This window comes from Lygodium microphyllum, chromosome 20 (genome assembly GCF_053477565.2).
Source record: "Lygodium microphyllum isolate KBCC chromosome 20, Lygodium_microphyllum_v1.1.10, whole genome shotgun sequence".
Taxonomy (NCBI): domain Eukaryota; kingdom Viridiplantae; phylum Streptophyta; class Polypodiopsida; order Schizaeales; family Lygodiaceae; genus Lygodium; species Lygodium microphyllum.
The window spans coordinates 105,616,165-105,632,962 of NC_141154.1; the positions used below are offsets into that span (position 1 = coordinate 105,616,165).

Here is a 16,798-nt window from a genome sequence, read left to right on the forward strand (position 1 = left end):
ACTACATAGATATACAAGAGCTCACAGAAACTACAAAAGACAAGCTGAAAGCAATAAAACCACATAATCAATACAAAACCCATATCAACCAATCAAAATCCATCCAAATAGTCTCAAATCATAACTGAACACATTCTTCCATAACCATAAGACATCAAACAGAAGGAAAATAAGGCTCAACAGAATCTCACAAAACTAATCAAAACCGAACATGTATCAAGCAAGACACATTAGAACATTCTAAACCAAACAAAAACCTCAATTATGTTTCAAAAGAAATTCAACCAGTCCAAACTCATCCCAACACTCTCAAAATCCATCACAAAAGAGTCAAACTCCTCAGAATCATGCATCAAATAGACCGTAGAGCTCCAAAAAACAGCAAAAAAACAATCATTTCAAGCATGCAACAATTCATGGCAGCATTTGGTAGATTTACAAGCTTTCTCGTCTTCCAAATAAGACAAGACTGTTGGATCTTGGATCTTCTTCTGATCGGATAGATTTAGCATAGATGACTTGTCTTGTGACAAAGAGGGCCTAGTTAGTATTGTTCTAGGAACCAATTTATCAGACCATACACTAGAACGATTAGTTCTTACAGAGAGCTACTGAAACCACTATCAATGTTAGAATTCATATACATTTGTATTATGATGACTTGTGAGGATTTGAGAGAAGATATTACCAGGATTTGGAGACTTGAGTCCTCATCTAGCAAGCTAGCTCGGGACATCGATGAGAGTTTGCCAAAAGTGAGCTCTTTTTTGAAAGACACCAAGAGCTAAAGAGAAGGTTTCCTAAAGAAAAAGACGGCTACTAGAGCCTCATTGGCAGCACTTCAATGGGAGGAGGAAAGGCATCCACGATGCAAGTGGGTGGCCAAGAGGATGCATGCTGCCAAAGCAAAAATAGATGCTATGAAGGAGGCCACATCAGAGCATAAATACCATGTGAGGGCTTCTTTTTGGACACATGTAGAGGATAGGGAGAACAAATAATTCTTGTGCATACACATCCTAAACACTCTATATAGGGTGTTAGGAGACTCATGAGAGAAGATGGGTCCCTTGCATAAGGGCTATAAGAGGTTGGTCACTGGGCCACAAATCATTATAGCACCTTGTAGGGTTCAACGAAGAGATCTCGCAACTCTAAGAGAGTAGATAGATTGTGTGGTGGAGGTACCAATAGAGTGGTCAATTCTCAGAGGAGATTGTGCAAGCTTTGTTGCCACTACCATCAAGGAAGTCCCCGAGGATGATGGATTGTTTAGGGCTTTCTTCTTGAGCTATTGGGGATGTGATCAACTCTTTAGCAACATTTTGAGAGATTATGGCATCATGAGATATGCCAGATGGGCTATCTAAGACATTAATTCACGTCATTGGAGATAAATCAAAGATCACCCAATGGAGACCAATCACTTTGCTTGGAACAAGATATCAAATCCTAGACAAAGTAATCAATGTTTGACTCTCTCTCTTGATACCACACCTCATTCACCCTACCCAGACTAGTTTCCTTCAGGAGTGCAACATCCCGGATAATATCTTCGCATTTACAAAGTCCATAGCTCTTGCATGATCAAGGGGACAGGACCTCATTATTCTGCTTCTTGATTTCAAGAAGAATCAGGACAAAGTTGATTGGGAGTTTCTAGAGGGTACCATGCTGAGGATGGGTTTTCCAAAGTAATGGATCAAAGATGTAGCGAGTTTCTACTACTTGGCTCACAACCAAGTTCCTATTGGTGGGGCTAGAGGTAACAGTTTTAGCATTTAGAGGTCAATGAGACATAAATGCCCCCTTGCAACTATTTTTTTTCTTATTTGTTGCACAGACCATGAGTTCTTTCGTAAGAGATAGAGCCACATGCATTCAAGGCATTAGACTTTCCATCCCAAAGTTTGAGGAGTCATTGGATTTTGATGGCACAATTATTTACATGGATGGGAAAGGGGAGAATTATAGTTGTAATGGAGGTCTTTGTAGAGCTTCAAGAGCTCTTCTTAATTGGCACAAGTTCTATGGATTCATGTTTGTGAATCTCTACAACTAGATTGGAAGCCACATTAGAATTTTCTTGGATCCCCCATGGCAGCTCAGTGATATTCCTTCACATCAATAGTTTGCACCCTTTCTATTAAGCATAAGAAAGAAGCTATTGTATTGAAGCACAACGAGATTATCACTAGTAAGAAGGATAGTAGTGGCAAACCAAGTTTTTCTAGCCACCATGTGGTATATTAGTTCTTGTTGGGCCTTCTCTAGGTCATGCATTGACTAGGTTAAGCAACTCATCGAGAATTTCATTTGGTGACGTGGAGACAGTGGCCTGAAAAGGGTTAAAGTAGCTTCAAATGTCATCATTTAGCCCAAATCTAAGGGTGATTTGGGGACCATGGACCCAAACAATCAAAGTAGAGTGCTAATGTTGAAGCTTATTTTGAGGGTCCCTCTTCCCAACAAGAAGTCATGGAAGAAGTTACTACTATGGAGATTAGAGGTCATTGCTACTACTCATGGAGGACCACGGCTGCCCGGCTTGGAAATATTTTTGAGGTCAGATTTGATGCATCTATTATATGGGCATGGAGATCAATATCTAAAGGACCTTAGCAGACTCTGACCTAGCCCTGTTGAAGAGAAATTGAAGCAGCCACTTCTCTTCAACCAATTGCTTAGGACAGAGAGAGGTCATACCATTGGAAAAAGGACCCGCCTATCTTGGGGGAGGTTCTCCCTACATGTTGCTTCTACAATGAGAGTGTGATTTGCATTTCTTGAGTTGCGGCCTCATGTAAAGAAAGAGAGACTTTGAGGCATTAGTGGGACTAGAGCCATATTGGAGAACATCAAGGAGGTGGTACCCCTAGGGTGGAGGACTAATACAAATACTTCACAAACATGGATTGGGCTCTTCATCACAGCAAAGATCCTTCTTGCAATGGTCGCCACCAATGGAGAGAGCGTTTTCTTTCTCAATGGAGGTGGATGGTAGACTTAGGTGAGAGGATCTCAATTAATCAAAATTCACAAGATGCTCTCGACAAAGGATTAGAGTTGTGGCTCACTATGACAGGACTTGGTACTTAGAGCTAAACCCTCAAGCTTGTCTAGATGGATAGAAACATTGGGCATACAAGAGGAGACTCCTACTTTAGAGACTACAGTGGGACCCTAGGGAGTGGAGATGGAGAGATCCGTTTGCAGAGACACGTCGGGATGCGTCATTGTTTGGGATATAACTAGCTAGGGAGGAGGATATAGATGAGTAGAATCAAAGTGGTGCTAGTTGTAGCTCAACAATGTCCAAAGTATATCATAATCTTTCCTTGTAGACTTCAAGAGGAGATTGGAAGATAATTTTAGACCAAGAAAGATTTCACTCTTTCTTTGGGTACTAGGATACATGAGTTTAAAAGTTAGTACATGGCTTTGCTATGCTAGAGACCTTGTCCCTTGCACTAGAAGTGGGGAGTATCAGGAGACGCAGAGGCATTGCATATGGGATTGCCCAAGGGCTCAGGAGATTTGGAGAAGAGCCCTTAGGATGCTATTTCATGGCACTGCACACTTTGCTACTTAGGGGATGGTTTCTTGGGTCGTGGATACAGGTCCAGCTTGTGGATATGAGGATGTACAGGGGTGTCATGTCTACCTTGTCTCAGGGCCACTTGTGAGCAAGATTATCATGCCAAATTTCTATAATGTGAACTCGGGAGCATTGTCATTGATGGGAGATCATAGGTAGCATTATTTATTGGCACATATGGACAGCCAAATGTAGCTAGGCTATGGATCTTTTGGACATGTCTATTGCAAAGACTCTCTCAAGGATTTGTACAAAGATTGTGCATTCTCTCCATGGGAGATGGGAGAAGATACAGGGCAGCTCAAAGACTATGAGGAGATATGTTTTTCTCAGGACACAGGATTCTGGTACATTCCTCCTTTTCCAGAACCACATGATCTGGCATTACAGACCTCTCGATTGGTTATTCATTCAAGCTTTGTAATAGACTTCCCCTTGTTACTTTTTTTTTCATATGGAAGTCCCTTTGAAGGCTGCTTTGTACTTCATATTTTTCCTTGGGATATTTTGTTCCTAGGAGTCTTATTCAAAAGTTTTTTTTTCTTCATTGAAAAAAAAAGGGGTGAGAGGCAACTTATCGGGAATGAAGGTGTGTTATAAATTGAAATGGATGGGTTATGATTACACAGCACAGACTATACAGCATCTTTGTGGCTTGCTAAATGCTTTCACCACATATTCACATATTGCAAAACAAAAGTTTTCCCTTGTCTTGGCAACAATCTCAACATTTCCTTGCTCTATCTTTCTTCATGAGAGTGATCATACTGAAGTTATGGCATCTTCAGTAAAACTTTACAGTGGTCAGACCTTTAAACAATCCTAGTGGAAAACAAGAATCCTGATTTAGAAGCTACTTTGAGGAACATATCATTCAAGAGAGTGGGAGTCCTTTGTGCCTTAGATATTATCTTTCATAAAGTATTGAAGTTTAAAGTACAACCCCTGAACCTTCAAATAAGTTGAATGAACTTGTAATTTGATTTCTATGATGGCCTTTTGATCTGTTCTCAAAGACGAGGAGGATTGCAAGAACTTCACATATAGATAAATTATATTTAAAATAAGTGAGCTTTACAATCCATTGACCTGAGATGGGCACTTTCTTGTAAATCGTAAGCCATCCCAAATATTAACAGGCTACAATCAATGGGCAAGTAAGTTAGAAAGTTATGGTCTCTGGAGAGATCTATATCAGAAAACACAATTGTACTGTTTCGATTGCAAGCTTGACATATTGGATGAATGGTATGAGAATACCAGATACTTGATTGTAAAAAACACAAGTACAGAAAATCTGCAAGCTTACCCTCAAGATATTGCTGAAGGTTTCCATTCGGTAAAAATCTATAAACCAAAAGGCGGTCCACACCTTCAACACAATATCCCAGGTACTGGACTAAGTTCTTGTGTTGTGTTCTCGCCATTGTTGCAATTTCCATGAGAAATTCTTTCTTCCCTTCCACACTAGGTGGCAGAAACTTAATTGCAACCAAGCCATCCTCTGGTAGAATTCCTTTATAGACAGTGCTGCATCCACCAGTACCTGCTTGAGCACCTAACAAGGAAGCTGCAAACATCAGCCCAGACATAGTTCCCAACTGTTTATGAAAGTTAAAATGCAAAGAGTAGACAATGGAAGTACATACTGATACTTTTAATCTTTTGTTGTCATGAAACATTTCTGACCATGTTCTTGGTCTCTTAGGAAAAAACGTTTTGATATGTGTATGATAATGATGGTGATGATACATGTGTTCTTGGGCACATAGTATATAAGGTTCATCTTTAGAAGTGTCAATCTTGAGAAACTAGTGTCCAAAATGATGACACTTTCCTATATCGAGCATAGGTTTTCCATTGATCATGCTGATAGACAAATTTTCTTTCCATAAGAAAATTGATGGGAACCTTTGATTGGTTAAATGTGTATGTGGACAAATTCAACCTTGGAAAATCATGGCATTACACTCAATGGTTACCTAGGAGCTGGAATGCCTTGATTGGCCTAAAAAGAGGTTCCTGTCAAGACACTGCAGCAGCTTTAAGTCTTCTAGCAAACTACACAAATACAAGACTGCATAAGTGGAAAGTCCAAGACCCAGCTTGAGAAAAATGGTTGAAAATACTCATAAAAATCATCAATTATTGAGTACAAAAATGCATTCCAACATGGAAAGATCCTTTCCTGTTCAGACCTTGCAACTTTTCCTTTTTTGGTTGTACTACCAGGCTCGTGAGCAGGACACAGAAGAGCAGGATCAAGGATTTCTTCCCCCTTTTTCGCCAACTTTTGGAGGAGATTGGTCCAGCTTCAGATCTCGAACATTTCACTCTTCTGGTGTTTGGTAGCACACAGGAGCTTGGCAGTGGAAAATGGCTATAGTGCATTCCTAGAAGTTTGTTTCAGATGTGGAGAGCCAAAGAAGACAGAGATACTACTTGTGGGCTTGCCTGAGGGCCCTAAAGGTGTGGAGGAGATCCCTTAGGATAGTTTTCCATGGTATAGTGTAGATGATGATTGTGACTTAGGGGACAATAGCTTGAGTCATGGAGAGAAGCCTAGCATGTGGATACAAGGATTTTCAGGGGACCCAATCCTTTTTCATTTCTGGCCAACACTTGAGCTTGATTCCTATTGTGGCGTTCTAACAGACCAGAGTGGACTGAGGGACATTGTCACAAACAGGAGTGGATTACTACTGTTGTTTCCTGGTCTATTAGACTACAAGATGCAGTCATGCCATAGATCTACAATACATACATACACAAAGAATCTCTTGAGGATTTGGACATTACATTGGTCACACATTCTATGAAAAATGGGAGAGACTATAGGGAGACTCTGAGTGATAAGGAGGAAAAGAGTCACCTGTCTTTGAAATTGGGATTCTGGCTCCTTCTTTCACTTGGAACTTCGCATGGTTTGGCATTAGAAACTGGCTCTTAATTGGCTGTTTACTCAGCCCTTACACAAGACTTTCCTGTCTAATCTTCGATGTATTTATCATATCATTCAAGTCCTACAGGCAGGCGGGAGGGTCAGCTTGTAGGTATCAGTCTCACATAATGACATAGTATGGGGATTGGAATGGAAATGGGGACAAGGACAAGAATTGACATCCCCTATCACTATGACAAGAGACTCTAACATGGGGATGGGATTGGATGGTACGTTGACAGGATGGGACTAGGACACAAAGCTAGAAAACGGCTGTCCCATGTGACTATGTAGTCTCAGATCATGCCCCAATCCTCTTCACCCTAGTACCCAGCCTTAGTCCTAGACTCTTAATGTTGTTGAATCCTCAACACCATCTATGAGGAGGGCAAGGTGCAAAAGTGCATGTGCAAGTTGCGGCGTGGGAATTGGGACTAGGTTGCAGGGATCTCAGAGGTGGTCACTCATACAATTTAAGGAGTCGAGCAAGTTGTGTCTGTAAGTTGCTCTTTACAGGCCATTGTGTCTGTAAAGAACAAGTTGTCTGTACTCGGTTGCTCTCTACAGGGTTTTTTCTGTACTATTTATTATTACCTCGGGGATTTTTCTCCAACATGTCATTAATAGAACTTTCTTTTTTCTAAAAAAAAAAGACAGCTTGCAGGGAAATGTAGTAGAAATTTATTAAAAAAGGAGCAACACTGGTTTCACTCCTCAACAATCTCAAATGTTTGCCTCCAAACTACATCATTAAACATTTAACATATACCAGTAGGACAATTAAGGCACCTCATATGTGCAAGCCTGGGCAGCAGTAGAATGATGGGCCAGTGCTTCCAAGTCCTTGCCAAAGAAGTTCTAACGCAAGGCAACATCTTATCATACAAGCAAAACTTGTGAATTAAATAACAAATGGTACCTGACTTATGCCCTTCACCAGCAAGTTGCCAGTTTAATTCGTCCTTTTGTCTCCAGTCACAACTCTCTCTGCAAAGTGCTCAATTTCCTATTCACATCTACCCAAAGTCTGTTTACCATGGCCCACCACAAATTCTTAGCAATGCAACCAAGTGCCATTGCTAGCCCATGTAGATGTGCTCAGGTGACATTTCGTAACACAATATTGTAGCGTGGTGACAAAAAAGAACAGCACAACAACCCAGTATCCATCTTTTTTCATTTTGAAATGTGCACCCTATTATGGATGTTCCACCTTTGATACCAATCAATGAGTGCACCTCACATGCTGGTATGTGCGGCACCCTCTTAAATATACAGGATATCAGTCTACAAATTCTACCATTGTTTTTATTCAGTACCAGTCTAGAAGTTTCCTTGCCATTGCAGATTTCGCTAACTTAGTTGTGAGAGCTTCTCACTTGACCGCTAAGACCCATGGATTGCTTATTGTTTCAAACATTTCAAGCCAAGTGCAATCGCTACCTCTCACATAGCCATACGCACTCTCACACTTACAAGTGTAGTGAGCTTACTTCCATGCCCGATCGAGTTGCCTCCTCCCTCAAGCACTCTAGTAGCTCCACGATCCAAGGTGCAAGCTCAAGCAAGCTCGATCCTCAAGCTCCAAGTTCCATGCTGCATTGCTGCACGTGAGACAAGAGAAGAGAAGAGAAGAGAAGAAGAAGAAGAAGAGAGGAGAAGATGGAGAGCTTCTCCACCACAATCCCTCACCCTCACACACTCACTCCCTATCTCAAGCACAAGCTCAAGCAAGCAAGAACAAGAAGAAGAAGAAAAGAGGAGAGCTAGTTTTGGACACACACAAGAATAGGCTTCTTCATTCACTTTTGTTATACAAAACCCAAACCCTAATCTCCTTTGGATACCCATCCCTTTTCACATGACCGACCATCTTAGCCTAGGTCCTCTTTTTCCTATTTGCATTGTCCCTTCACCCATGCCCGTCTACAGTTTACAGATTGCACAGGAGGAAGCGTGACGCTTTTTTACAAAGATTTAGAGTGTGCTTTTATATTTAAAATGCACTTTTTCTATATTGCACTTGCCCTCCACTTTCCAGGTTGTCCTTGCGCTTTTAGTCTTTTTTTCTCTTATTTCTTCAACCGGGGGTTGCCTTTTCCACTTTGCCCTATGCTTTCTTAATTTTCTCTTTGCTTGCTTTGCACTAGGCTTAACATTAGTCTCTTTTGACTTAGTTGTCACGCAAACGTCTGAGGAAAGAAATCACAAATCATGATTATCAGTTCTCCTATCACTATCTTGTACACTCTCTAAGCTCAAAACAAATAAGAGACTAAAAGCTGTGCAATGCATAGTTACTATATCCAGAAGCCCTTCTAGCTGCATGATGTTTTTTCCCTTTACCTTCTATCTTCTACCAATAGGGATGTTTGGTTTTATGGTATTGTATTTCAATAACTTAGATGGGTTTGGTAGTAAACATAGGTCTTGCCTATTTTACAAGCCTACAATCACATCACTGGACTTGATATACATGTTTCAAAAGCTCCAAAAGATTGACTATAGTCCTTCTAGATATACACACATGCGCACACGCGGGGAGGGGGGATGCAGGAAGAGAAGACATAGAGAGGAGGGAATAATGACTCCGGGAGATAGTTGCACAATTGTTAACTTCTTGATCAGCCTTGGGATTTGAGGATTATGGATGCAACAATGTCATTAGGGATCAAAAGACTCCGCAACCTTAACTGCCTCTCTAGATTTTAACAGATAAGTGACCTGTTCCAGGAATGGGAGGTCATCAAAATAGTAGCATATGGCACATTTGGAAGGAAGACAAGCAATTGAGCGGTAGAGGCCTCCCTCATAAGAATGCACCAAAGACAACTAGGTTTACTTCATTAACTTCTTAGAAAGCTATTAGAACTCCAAAGGAACTTCACAAAGGATAGAGTGGGAAAGGCAAGCTGCCCTTTTCCGAGTTTGGAGCCCGACTTCTTTCTCCAATAGATAAATCTGTTAATATCTCCATTTACCATCTTTAATGTGAATCAGCATTTTGAGGTCCATTTTTCCCTTCTTTTTAGTGACACAAAATGGTCATCTTAAATTGCTTCCGTTTACGTGCTCATCATGTCTTGACCATCTAGGGTCATAACTTAGATGGCCAGAGCATTGACCATTGAGTTGATGACATAGGAGGAATTCAAAATTCCTTTAAGAAGCTGTCAGCTTTGCCTATGCTAATCTAGCTTGCAGGTTTAGCCTAGTTGCACTAGTGGGGTGTTCTAAAGGGTTTGTAGCGGTTGAGAACATTTGATGCCTTGCTCCCCAAACATTCTGACTTTGCCAATGGAGTACTATGAGAGAGAGAGAGAGAGAGAGAGAGAAGAGAGAAGAGAGAACGGGAGCGATGTCGGACCCTGGCACCCCCGTGACCTAACCGGGCCTGCCGCCGAATCCTGCCGTTGACCACGCTGCCGTCTTCTGTTGCACGCCGTCGAATCCTACCGTTGACCACGCCACCGTCTTCTGTTGCACGCCAGGTCGCCTGGATCTGCCCCATCGTGACCTCCACCCCGTTTCGTCGCCCGTCTGCTGCGCGTTGTTGGCACGTGGCTCTGGTCGCGACTGAGCCCACCAGGCAGTCCCGTTGCCTCTACGCGCCTGCTGCACAACAGGTCGAGACCTGGACTTGTGCCGTCACGACCTGCACCTTGCTTTCTCGTCCGTCTCCTGCGCGCTGTTGGCGCCTGGCTCTGGTCGTGACTGAGCCCGTCAGGCAGTCCCCTCGCCTCTGCTCGCCTGCTGTACAACTGGTTGATTCGTCAGGCGGCGCCACTTCTCCTGAAATACGAGCTAAGGCAGCCGAGAGCGAGAGAGAGAGGATCTCCTAGACCTGCGCGCCGCCTGGAGACCCATCTGACGACTGCCGCCTGACGACTTCTTCAGAGAAAAGACAGCAGTATGGCTGGCCTGGATATGGATTTTCTTGACCGGACGGTGGCAGCCCTTGGCCCTCATTCCGATGCAGAGGAGCCGGAAGATATGGTGCCATGCATGGAGGAGTTGCCGCCGAGTTCTGAACTGCCGCCTGCCGGCAAACGCTCCAAGCATACGCCTGATGAGCCAATGAGTCCTCCGGAACGCTCCTATGCGCAAGTCGCCTCTGATCCTGTGGATTCGCAGGAAATTGACTGGGAGCATTTGCTGGACTTCGCCAATACTCTGCTCGGCGATTATGTCCAGCATAATACCGAATCTTTTTCTGTTGCGGGAACGGATGATGTGCTGGACGCCACGGTGGACCCCAAATCAGTCTTGCGATCCTTCTCGGTGTTTTATGATCGTGCAGTTATACTTTTCTTCACTGGCAGGATCCCAGTGCTTTCGCATATTCGCAAGTGGTTGCACCATCTATTGCAAGGGGAGTCTGTTGAGGAGATCTTCCTTGGACCTCGCGGCTTTTATGAGGTCCTGCTGAAATCGGAAACGCATCGCGCTGAGCTCCTGTCCAAGTTGCCGCTATTCTTTGATCGCCGCCTGGTCCATGTTGTGCCATGGCGCCCCATGGCCGACTTCCAGCGTCTGCTTCAACGCGAATGCCCGGTGTGGGTAGAGGTGGAAAATTGTCCGGCGGTCTATTGGCCCATGTTGAAGGATGCGATGGCAGTTGTGGGAACGGTGCTGGTTCCCCCAAGCCTCAGGGCGATGAACCGCAACCGTTTATGCATGCTATGGGACACGGCCAGGAAAAGGCCCGCGTGGCTTCGCCTCAATTGTTCGGGCATGCATCCTTTGTATTTTCGCTTAAAATGGGGCAACTTTGCGGGCCACTGCTTTTCATGTGGTAAATTGGGGCATTTCATGGCCGAATGCCTTGAAAAGCAATCGTCTTCGGAGGATGCGCAGGTTGTGCTGCCCAAGGACGACATGGTGCTTGATGCCACGCCCCAGGAAGCCCTTCAGTCTCCTCATGTCATGGATAAAGGCAAACAACAGGTCCTGAGTGTGGATTCCCGTCGCACTGACTGGATTGAGGCACGTCCCAAAAAAGGGAAAAAGTTGGATGCAGGCCTGGCGGATCCTGGGCCTACCGCGCCCCAGGATTCCGGGCGCACGTATACGCGCCGGAAAGAAATGCCCACTTCACAGCAGGCTGCGCGTCCTACGGCCTCGTCTGCCCCCCGTAATCAGTCTCCAAGGAGAGCCTATACCGATGGCCCCAAAGGCCCACCTGCCAAGCTGGCATTCGATGCCAAAGGAAATGTTATTACACCCTGGGATCGGCGTTATCCCCGCCCCTCTCCCAAGGCAGTGGATTTCCCTTCTACCTCCAAAGCAGGTCGCCAGAATTCTTTTGCAATATTGGCTGATTTTCTGGATGAGGGTGTCATGGATGCTCTCGCGGAAAAGGTGAAATTGAGGCAGCAGGCGCATCGTTCCTGACTTCCTTCTTTGAGGATACATGAAGATAGCCACGTGGAATGTGCGAGGCATTTGCTCTCGCCATAAGCAACATGCCATGTGGACCGTCTTGCATGAGAACCAGTGGGATGTATTGTGTGCAGTTGAGCACAAAAGTCACGGTGAAGCAGGAAAAGTGATGGATTGTCATGGATTCCGTCTGTTTTATGCAGGGACCCATGCTACGCACTATTCGGGCGTGCTGATGATTGTCCATGAGAAATATCAGCCTGTCCTTGTTAAAAATGATGTGCAGGGCCGCTTTCTGGTGATCGAAGTCTTATTTGAAGGAGAGATTTTATGGCTGTTGGGCCTCTATGCTCCGAATGATCCCGCATCCCGACGGGATCTTTGGTCCACTTTGCAGGGCTCCATGTCACTCGGCCGAAGGGGGTTTTTGATGGGAGATTTCAATATGTGTGTTGACTCTTCTCAATCCACTTCAGGGCATTCGGTAATGGATACGCCGGAAAGCCGGGTGTGGAGTTCCTTTGCTTTGCACGTACTCAAGCAAGATCTTTGGTCGTGGCTTCACCCTTCTTTTTCAAGATTTACTTTTCATTCCATACAATATGCAACTACCTGGTCGCGACTGGACAGAATGTATATCATGCAGGGGGATGATTTTCTTCCCGAGATGCTGGAAATGAAGGTCTTGCGGCAATATGCGTTGTCGGACCATTTCCCCCTCCAGCTTGAGATGCGGGCACAATCTATTGCACCTTTTGTGCAATTCCTGGATAGGCTCCCTTTACGTTTCAACTCCTCTTATTTGAAGCATTCAATTTTCCAGGGCTATATGCAGCAGCTGATTGAGAGGTTCTTATTGGACTTCGCCTCTGAGGGCTTGCCTTCATTTGCACGGCTGCTCTCTAATGTGCAGCGGGTTGCTCACCAGTATGGGATCCATCATGCCTCACTTTGCCGCCGACGTCGACATGCAGCCGAAGACTTACTGGCTTTGGTCCGTTCCTTGCTCCTGGATTCCCCTGATGATGATTTTCTGCTGTCTCTGGAGAGGCGATTGGCCCATCTTATTCAAGTGTTTCAGTTGAAATCTTATCAACAGGCCAAGCTGCACAACTTGACGGACACATTGCAAGATAGCGCCTGCCAGTCTCATAAGTTCTTTCGCGCCTTGCATGCGTCTCCGGCTCGCGAAAATATGACCAGACTCCAGGATTCGGAAGGTCGCTTGGTCACGGATCCGCAAACCATTGTCACCATGTGCAGAAACTATTTTATGGAACTTCTTGGTTCCTCTTCCTCGCCTTCTAGCCAGGTTACGCATGCCCGCTCGGTCTTCTATCATCTGGTCCGCCAGCAGGTTCCAGTTGATATGCAAGCCGCTTTGGAGACGGATATTTGCGAGGAAGAGGTTATGGACGTTTTGTTGCACCTGCCGAATGATAAAAGTCCTGGCTGGGATGGTCTCACCAATGAATTCTTTCAGACCTCGGCCACGCAGTTGGTGAAGCCATTGGTGGCCATGTTTCAGCAGGTGTGGGAAACGGGGGTCATGCCCTCATGGAAAGAAGGCCTTATCAAACTAATTCCAAAGGTCCCTTCGCCATCAAAGTTGCAACACTGGAGACCAATCTCTTTGATGGGCTCCATGTATAAAATCTACTCCAAAGTGCTGGCGAATCGGCTTCACAAGCACCTTCCAGCTATTGTGCATCCTCTCCAATATGGTTTCATTAAGGGCCGCAACATTCTGCATAATATCTTAAACGTGCAAATGGCTATTGACTATGCGCGGCACTCCGGTCAGTAAGTGCTATTGATCCAATTGGACTTGGAAAAGGCGTTTGATTATGTGGACTGGTCTTTCATTGCAGACCTCATGTCGGCTATGGGCTTTGGTACCCGAATGTCCCGATTGATCTACACCATTAGTGCTGAGGCTTCCTCTAGAGTTATGCTTAATGGTGGAGTTACAGAGCCATTTGTCCTTGCACGCTCGGTCAGACAGGGTTGTCCTTTGAGCCCTCTCTTCTTTGCCCTGGCGACTCACCCGGTCCTTTCAATGTTATCCTCCATGGCAGCCTCTGCTCAGCTGGCCGGGCTGTCTCTTCCGTTGGGTCAGCACTTCGTTAGCCAATCCTTGGCTAATGACACCTTTATGATTTTGCAGGCAGACAGGGACAACATTCGAAGGGCATTAGATGTTTGGACACTCTTTGGTCAAGCCTCTGGGCTTCGCATCAATGCCCTTAAGTCAGCCATTCTCAGTTGTACGGAGCCTGATTTACAGTCCTTAGGCTGGCAAGGCCAGGTGGTTTCCCGTGGCTCCATTGTCAGGCATCTTGGATACCCATTGGGGGTGGATGTACGGCCAAAAGACCTGCTGGAGTGGATTTCACAAAAACTGGCGGCGAAGTTTATGTATTGGAAGTCGCAAGCGTGGCCATTCCATGTCCGCCTCAAAGTGGCCCAGACAATCATGCTTCCAATGCTAATGTATTTCCTGCCTTTGTTGCCATGGACGCCTACTACTTTGAAGGCCCTCACTCATCCCATCCGTTTCATGCTGTGGAAGAAGGATTTGCTGCAGGCCGGCATTTCCTGGATTTCATGGTCACACGCATGTACCCCTAAGCGCATGGGTGGAGAAGCTATTTTGGATGCACACACTCATATGTTAGCTCTCCGTTGGTCCCTTTTTCGTGCCATGTGTGTGGATCATCACCCATGGACCATCATAGCCCGTTATTTTCTTGAGGACAGCGGGCTCCGCCATGGCAACACACGGCTTCGGGTCTCCTGGTGGCATGTCCTTAATGCTGACTCTCGTGTTTCCAGTCCCTCTTCCTCTTTGTTACTGCACTTGGTCGGCTCTTGGAAAGTGGTGCTCCAAAAGGCCCGTTGGCACCCAGTAGGGGACCGCTTGCAGACTAACTCCTTTCAGCTGGAATTGTTGGCAGTATCCAGACTCCTTTCATGGGAAGATAAACATCAACTCAAACCAAGATTTAATCGCATGGACCGTTTAGGTGTGACATCGGTTGCGGATGCTACCCTTGCCACTCGCAATGTCCTCGTATCGTTTCGGACTGCTCGCCGACTATTCAAGATCCCGCGTGGATACCGTGATTTATGGGAGCAGCTTTCGTCGGAGCTTCAGGGTCGGCAACCCTTTCCTGCCTTGACTGCGGATCGCCCTTGGCAGGACTGGGATCTTGCAGGCCGCTTGAGTCTGGAAAAGGCCTCTACTAATCAGGTGTATCATCTTCTTGTTCAAGATCACCAATGGCTGGGAGAGAAAGCTAATACTGTTTGGGGACTGCAGAAATCGCTGTCATGGTGGCAGAAAACGCTGATGGAGGGCTGGCTAAATAAGACACCTTTCAAATGCAAGGTTTTTCTTTGGCGGGTGATGATTGGTGGTCTTCCTCTGGCCTCGGCCCTTGCCAAGCGTCGCATCTCGAATGGCAATTGTTTCTTCTGTACCACACCGGCAGAATCGGCCCGACATCGTTTTCTCTCTTGCCCGCTCGCCAAGAATATCTGGTCACTCTTGTCGTACATTTGGTGCGCAGTGGTGGGGTCCTCGCTAACTCCTTTCGACTGGGTTTTTGTGCACCCAAAGTATCCCGCACCGCCACAGTTGCATGAGAAGATCTTATTTCGCTTTTTCAGATATTGGGGATGCTGGCACATTTGGACCACGCGCAATGCTTTTCTCTTTGATTCGGCCTCTAATGTACCCCGACATATTGCCAGGCTTAAAGGGCTCTTGCATTGGCAGCTAGATATCATCCGACACTCCGACTTGCTCCCTCGGGAGGATTTGCATTCGTGGCATATGGCAATTGCCTCTGGGTCGTTGCCATGATTGGTGTAACCTTTTCAGTGAATTACTACGCGGCTTCCCCACACGTTGGCCTAGGGCCCTCGTGTATCTTGTAATCACAAAAAAGAGAGAGAGAGAAAAAGAGAAAACCTCTTCACATGATGGCTTTGTGTCATTATGTATCTTGTAATCCAGTAATCTTGTATTTTTTTCGTAATTAATACAATTACCTTTTACGAAAAAAAAAAGAGAGAGAGAGAGAACAAGATGCTGCCCTGCACGCACTTCTGTCTAGCACCCTTCATCTACCATGCTGCCCCTCTAAGAGGAGACAGGATCAAAGCTCAACACAGAAACTCAGTAAACAATCTAAGAGTGAATCACGACACCCAATGCAATAGACTCAAAGAGTGTAAACTAAAAGTACAAGGTACAACCCTTAAACATTAGGGTTGTAGGGAGTAAAAAGTGTCCCAGTGTCCTACTGATCACCGACACTCCTATGGGACCATAGGCGTAAGTGAGGCGTGAGTGAAATACCCAACAAACCCCCCTGGACTGAAGAGTGATCAAGACTACAAGGATCATCCACCACCAAAGGAGATCAAATTTAAAGCATTGCGAAATGCTTCAAATATTTTTCACAAGAAAGAGCTTTCCTGAAGATGTCTGCCACATTACTCGTGGTAGGACAATAGACAAGGCTGATATCACATGCATGTAACCTCTCTCTGACAAAGTGATAGTGTATCTCAACAGGTTTCGTGTGTGCATCAAACACTAGGTTCCATGTCACTACAATGGCACTCTGACTGTCAGTGAAAAAAGGAGTAGGCTCCGTAACAGATACATCCAGATCAGCTAGCAAGCATTTAATCCATACACATTCAACTGTGGTAGTAAAAGCTTCCTTGTATACAGCTTCACATGACGATGTGGCAACAGTGGACTGTTTCTTGCTAAGCCAAGATATGCAAGACGAGACAAGAAAAAAACAATTTCCACTAGTGGGCTGATGTGAATCATAATCACCAACCCAATCACAATCACT

At 45.1% G+C, this 16,798-nt stretch overlaps 1 protein-coding gene across 5 annotated transcripts in view; it reads right to left on the reverse strand.

Moving 5' to 3' along the window:
• Nucleotides 1–16,798, reverse strand: part of LOC148019216 (putative serine/threonine-protein kinase PBL22) — a 236,778-nt gene that overhangs the window by 147,631 nt on the left and 72,349 nt on the right. For 4 of the 5 annotated variants that reach the window (XR_015687550.1, XM_087660766.1, XM_087660767.1 and 1 more), the window contains one exon: nucleotides 4,908–5,156. Coding sequence is in view for 4 of the 5 variants with exons in the window: in XM_087660766.1 (XP_087516892.1) it covers nucleotides 4,908–5,156 (249 nt within the window). In the remaining variant the exon portion in view is untranslated. The remainder of the gene's footprint in view (nucleotides 1–4,907; nucleotides 5,157–16,798) is intronic. The other variant, XM_087660769.1, reaches the window with a different exon arrangement.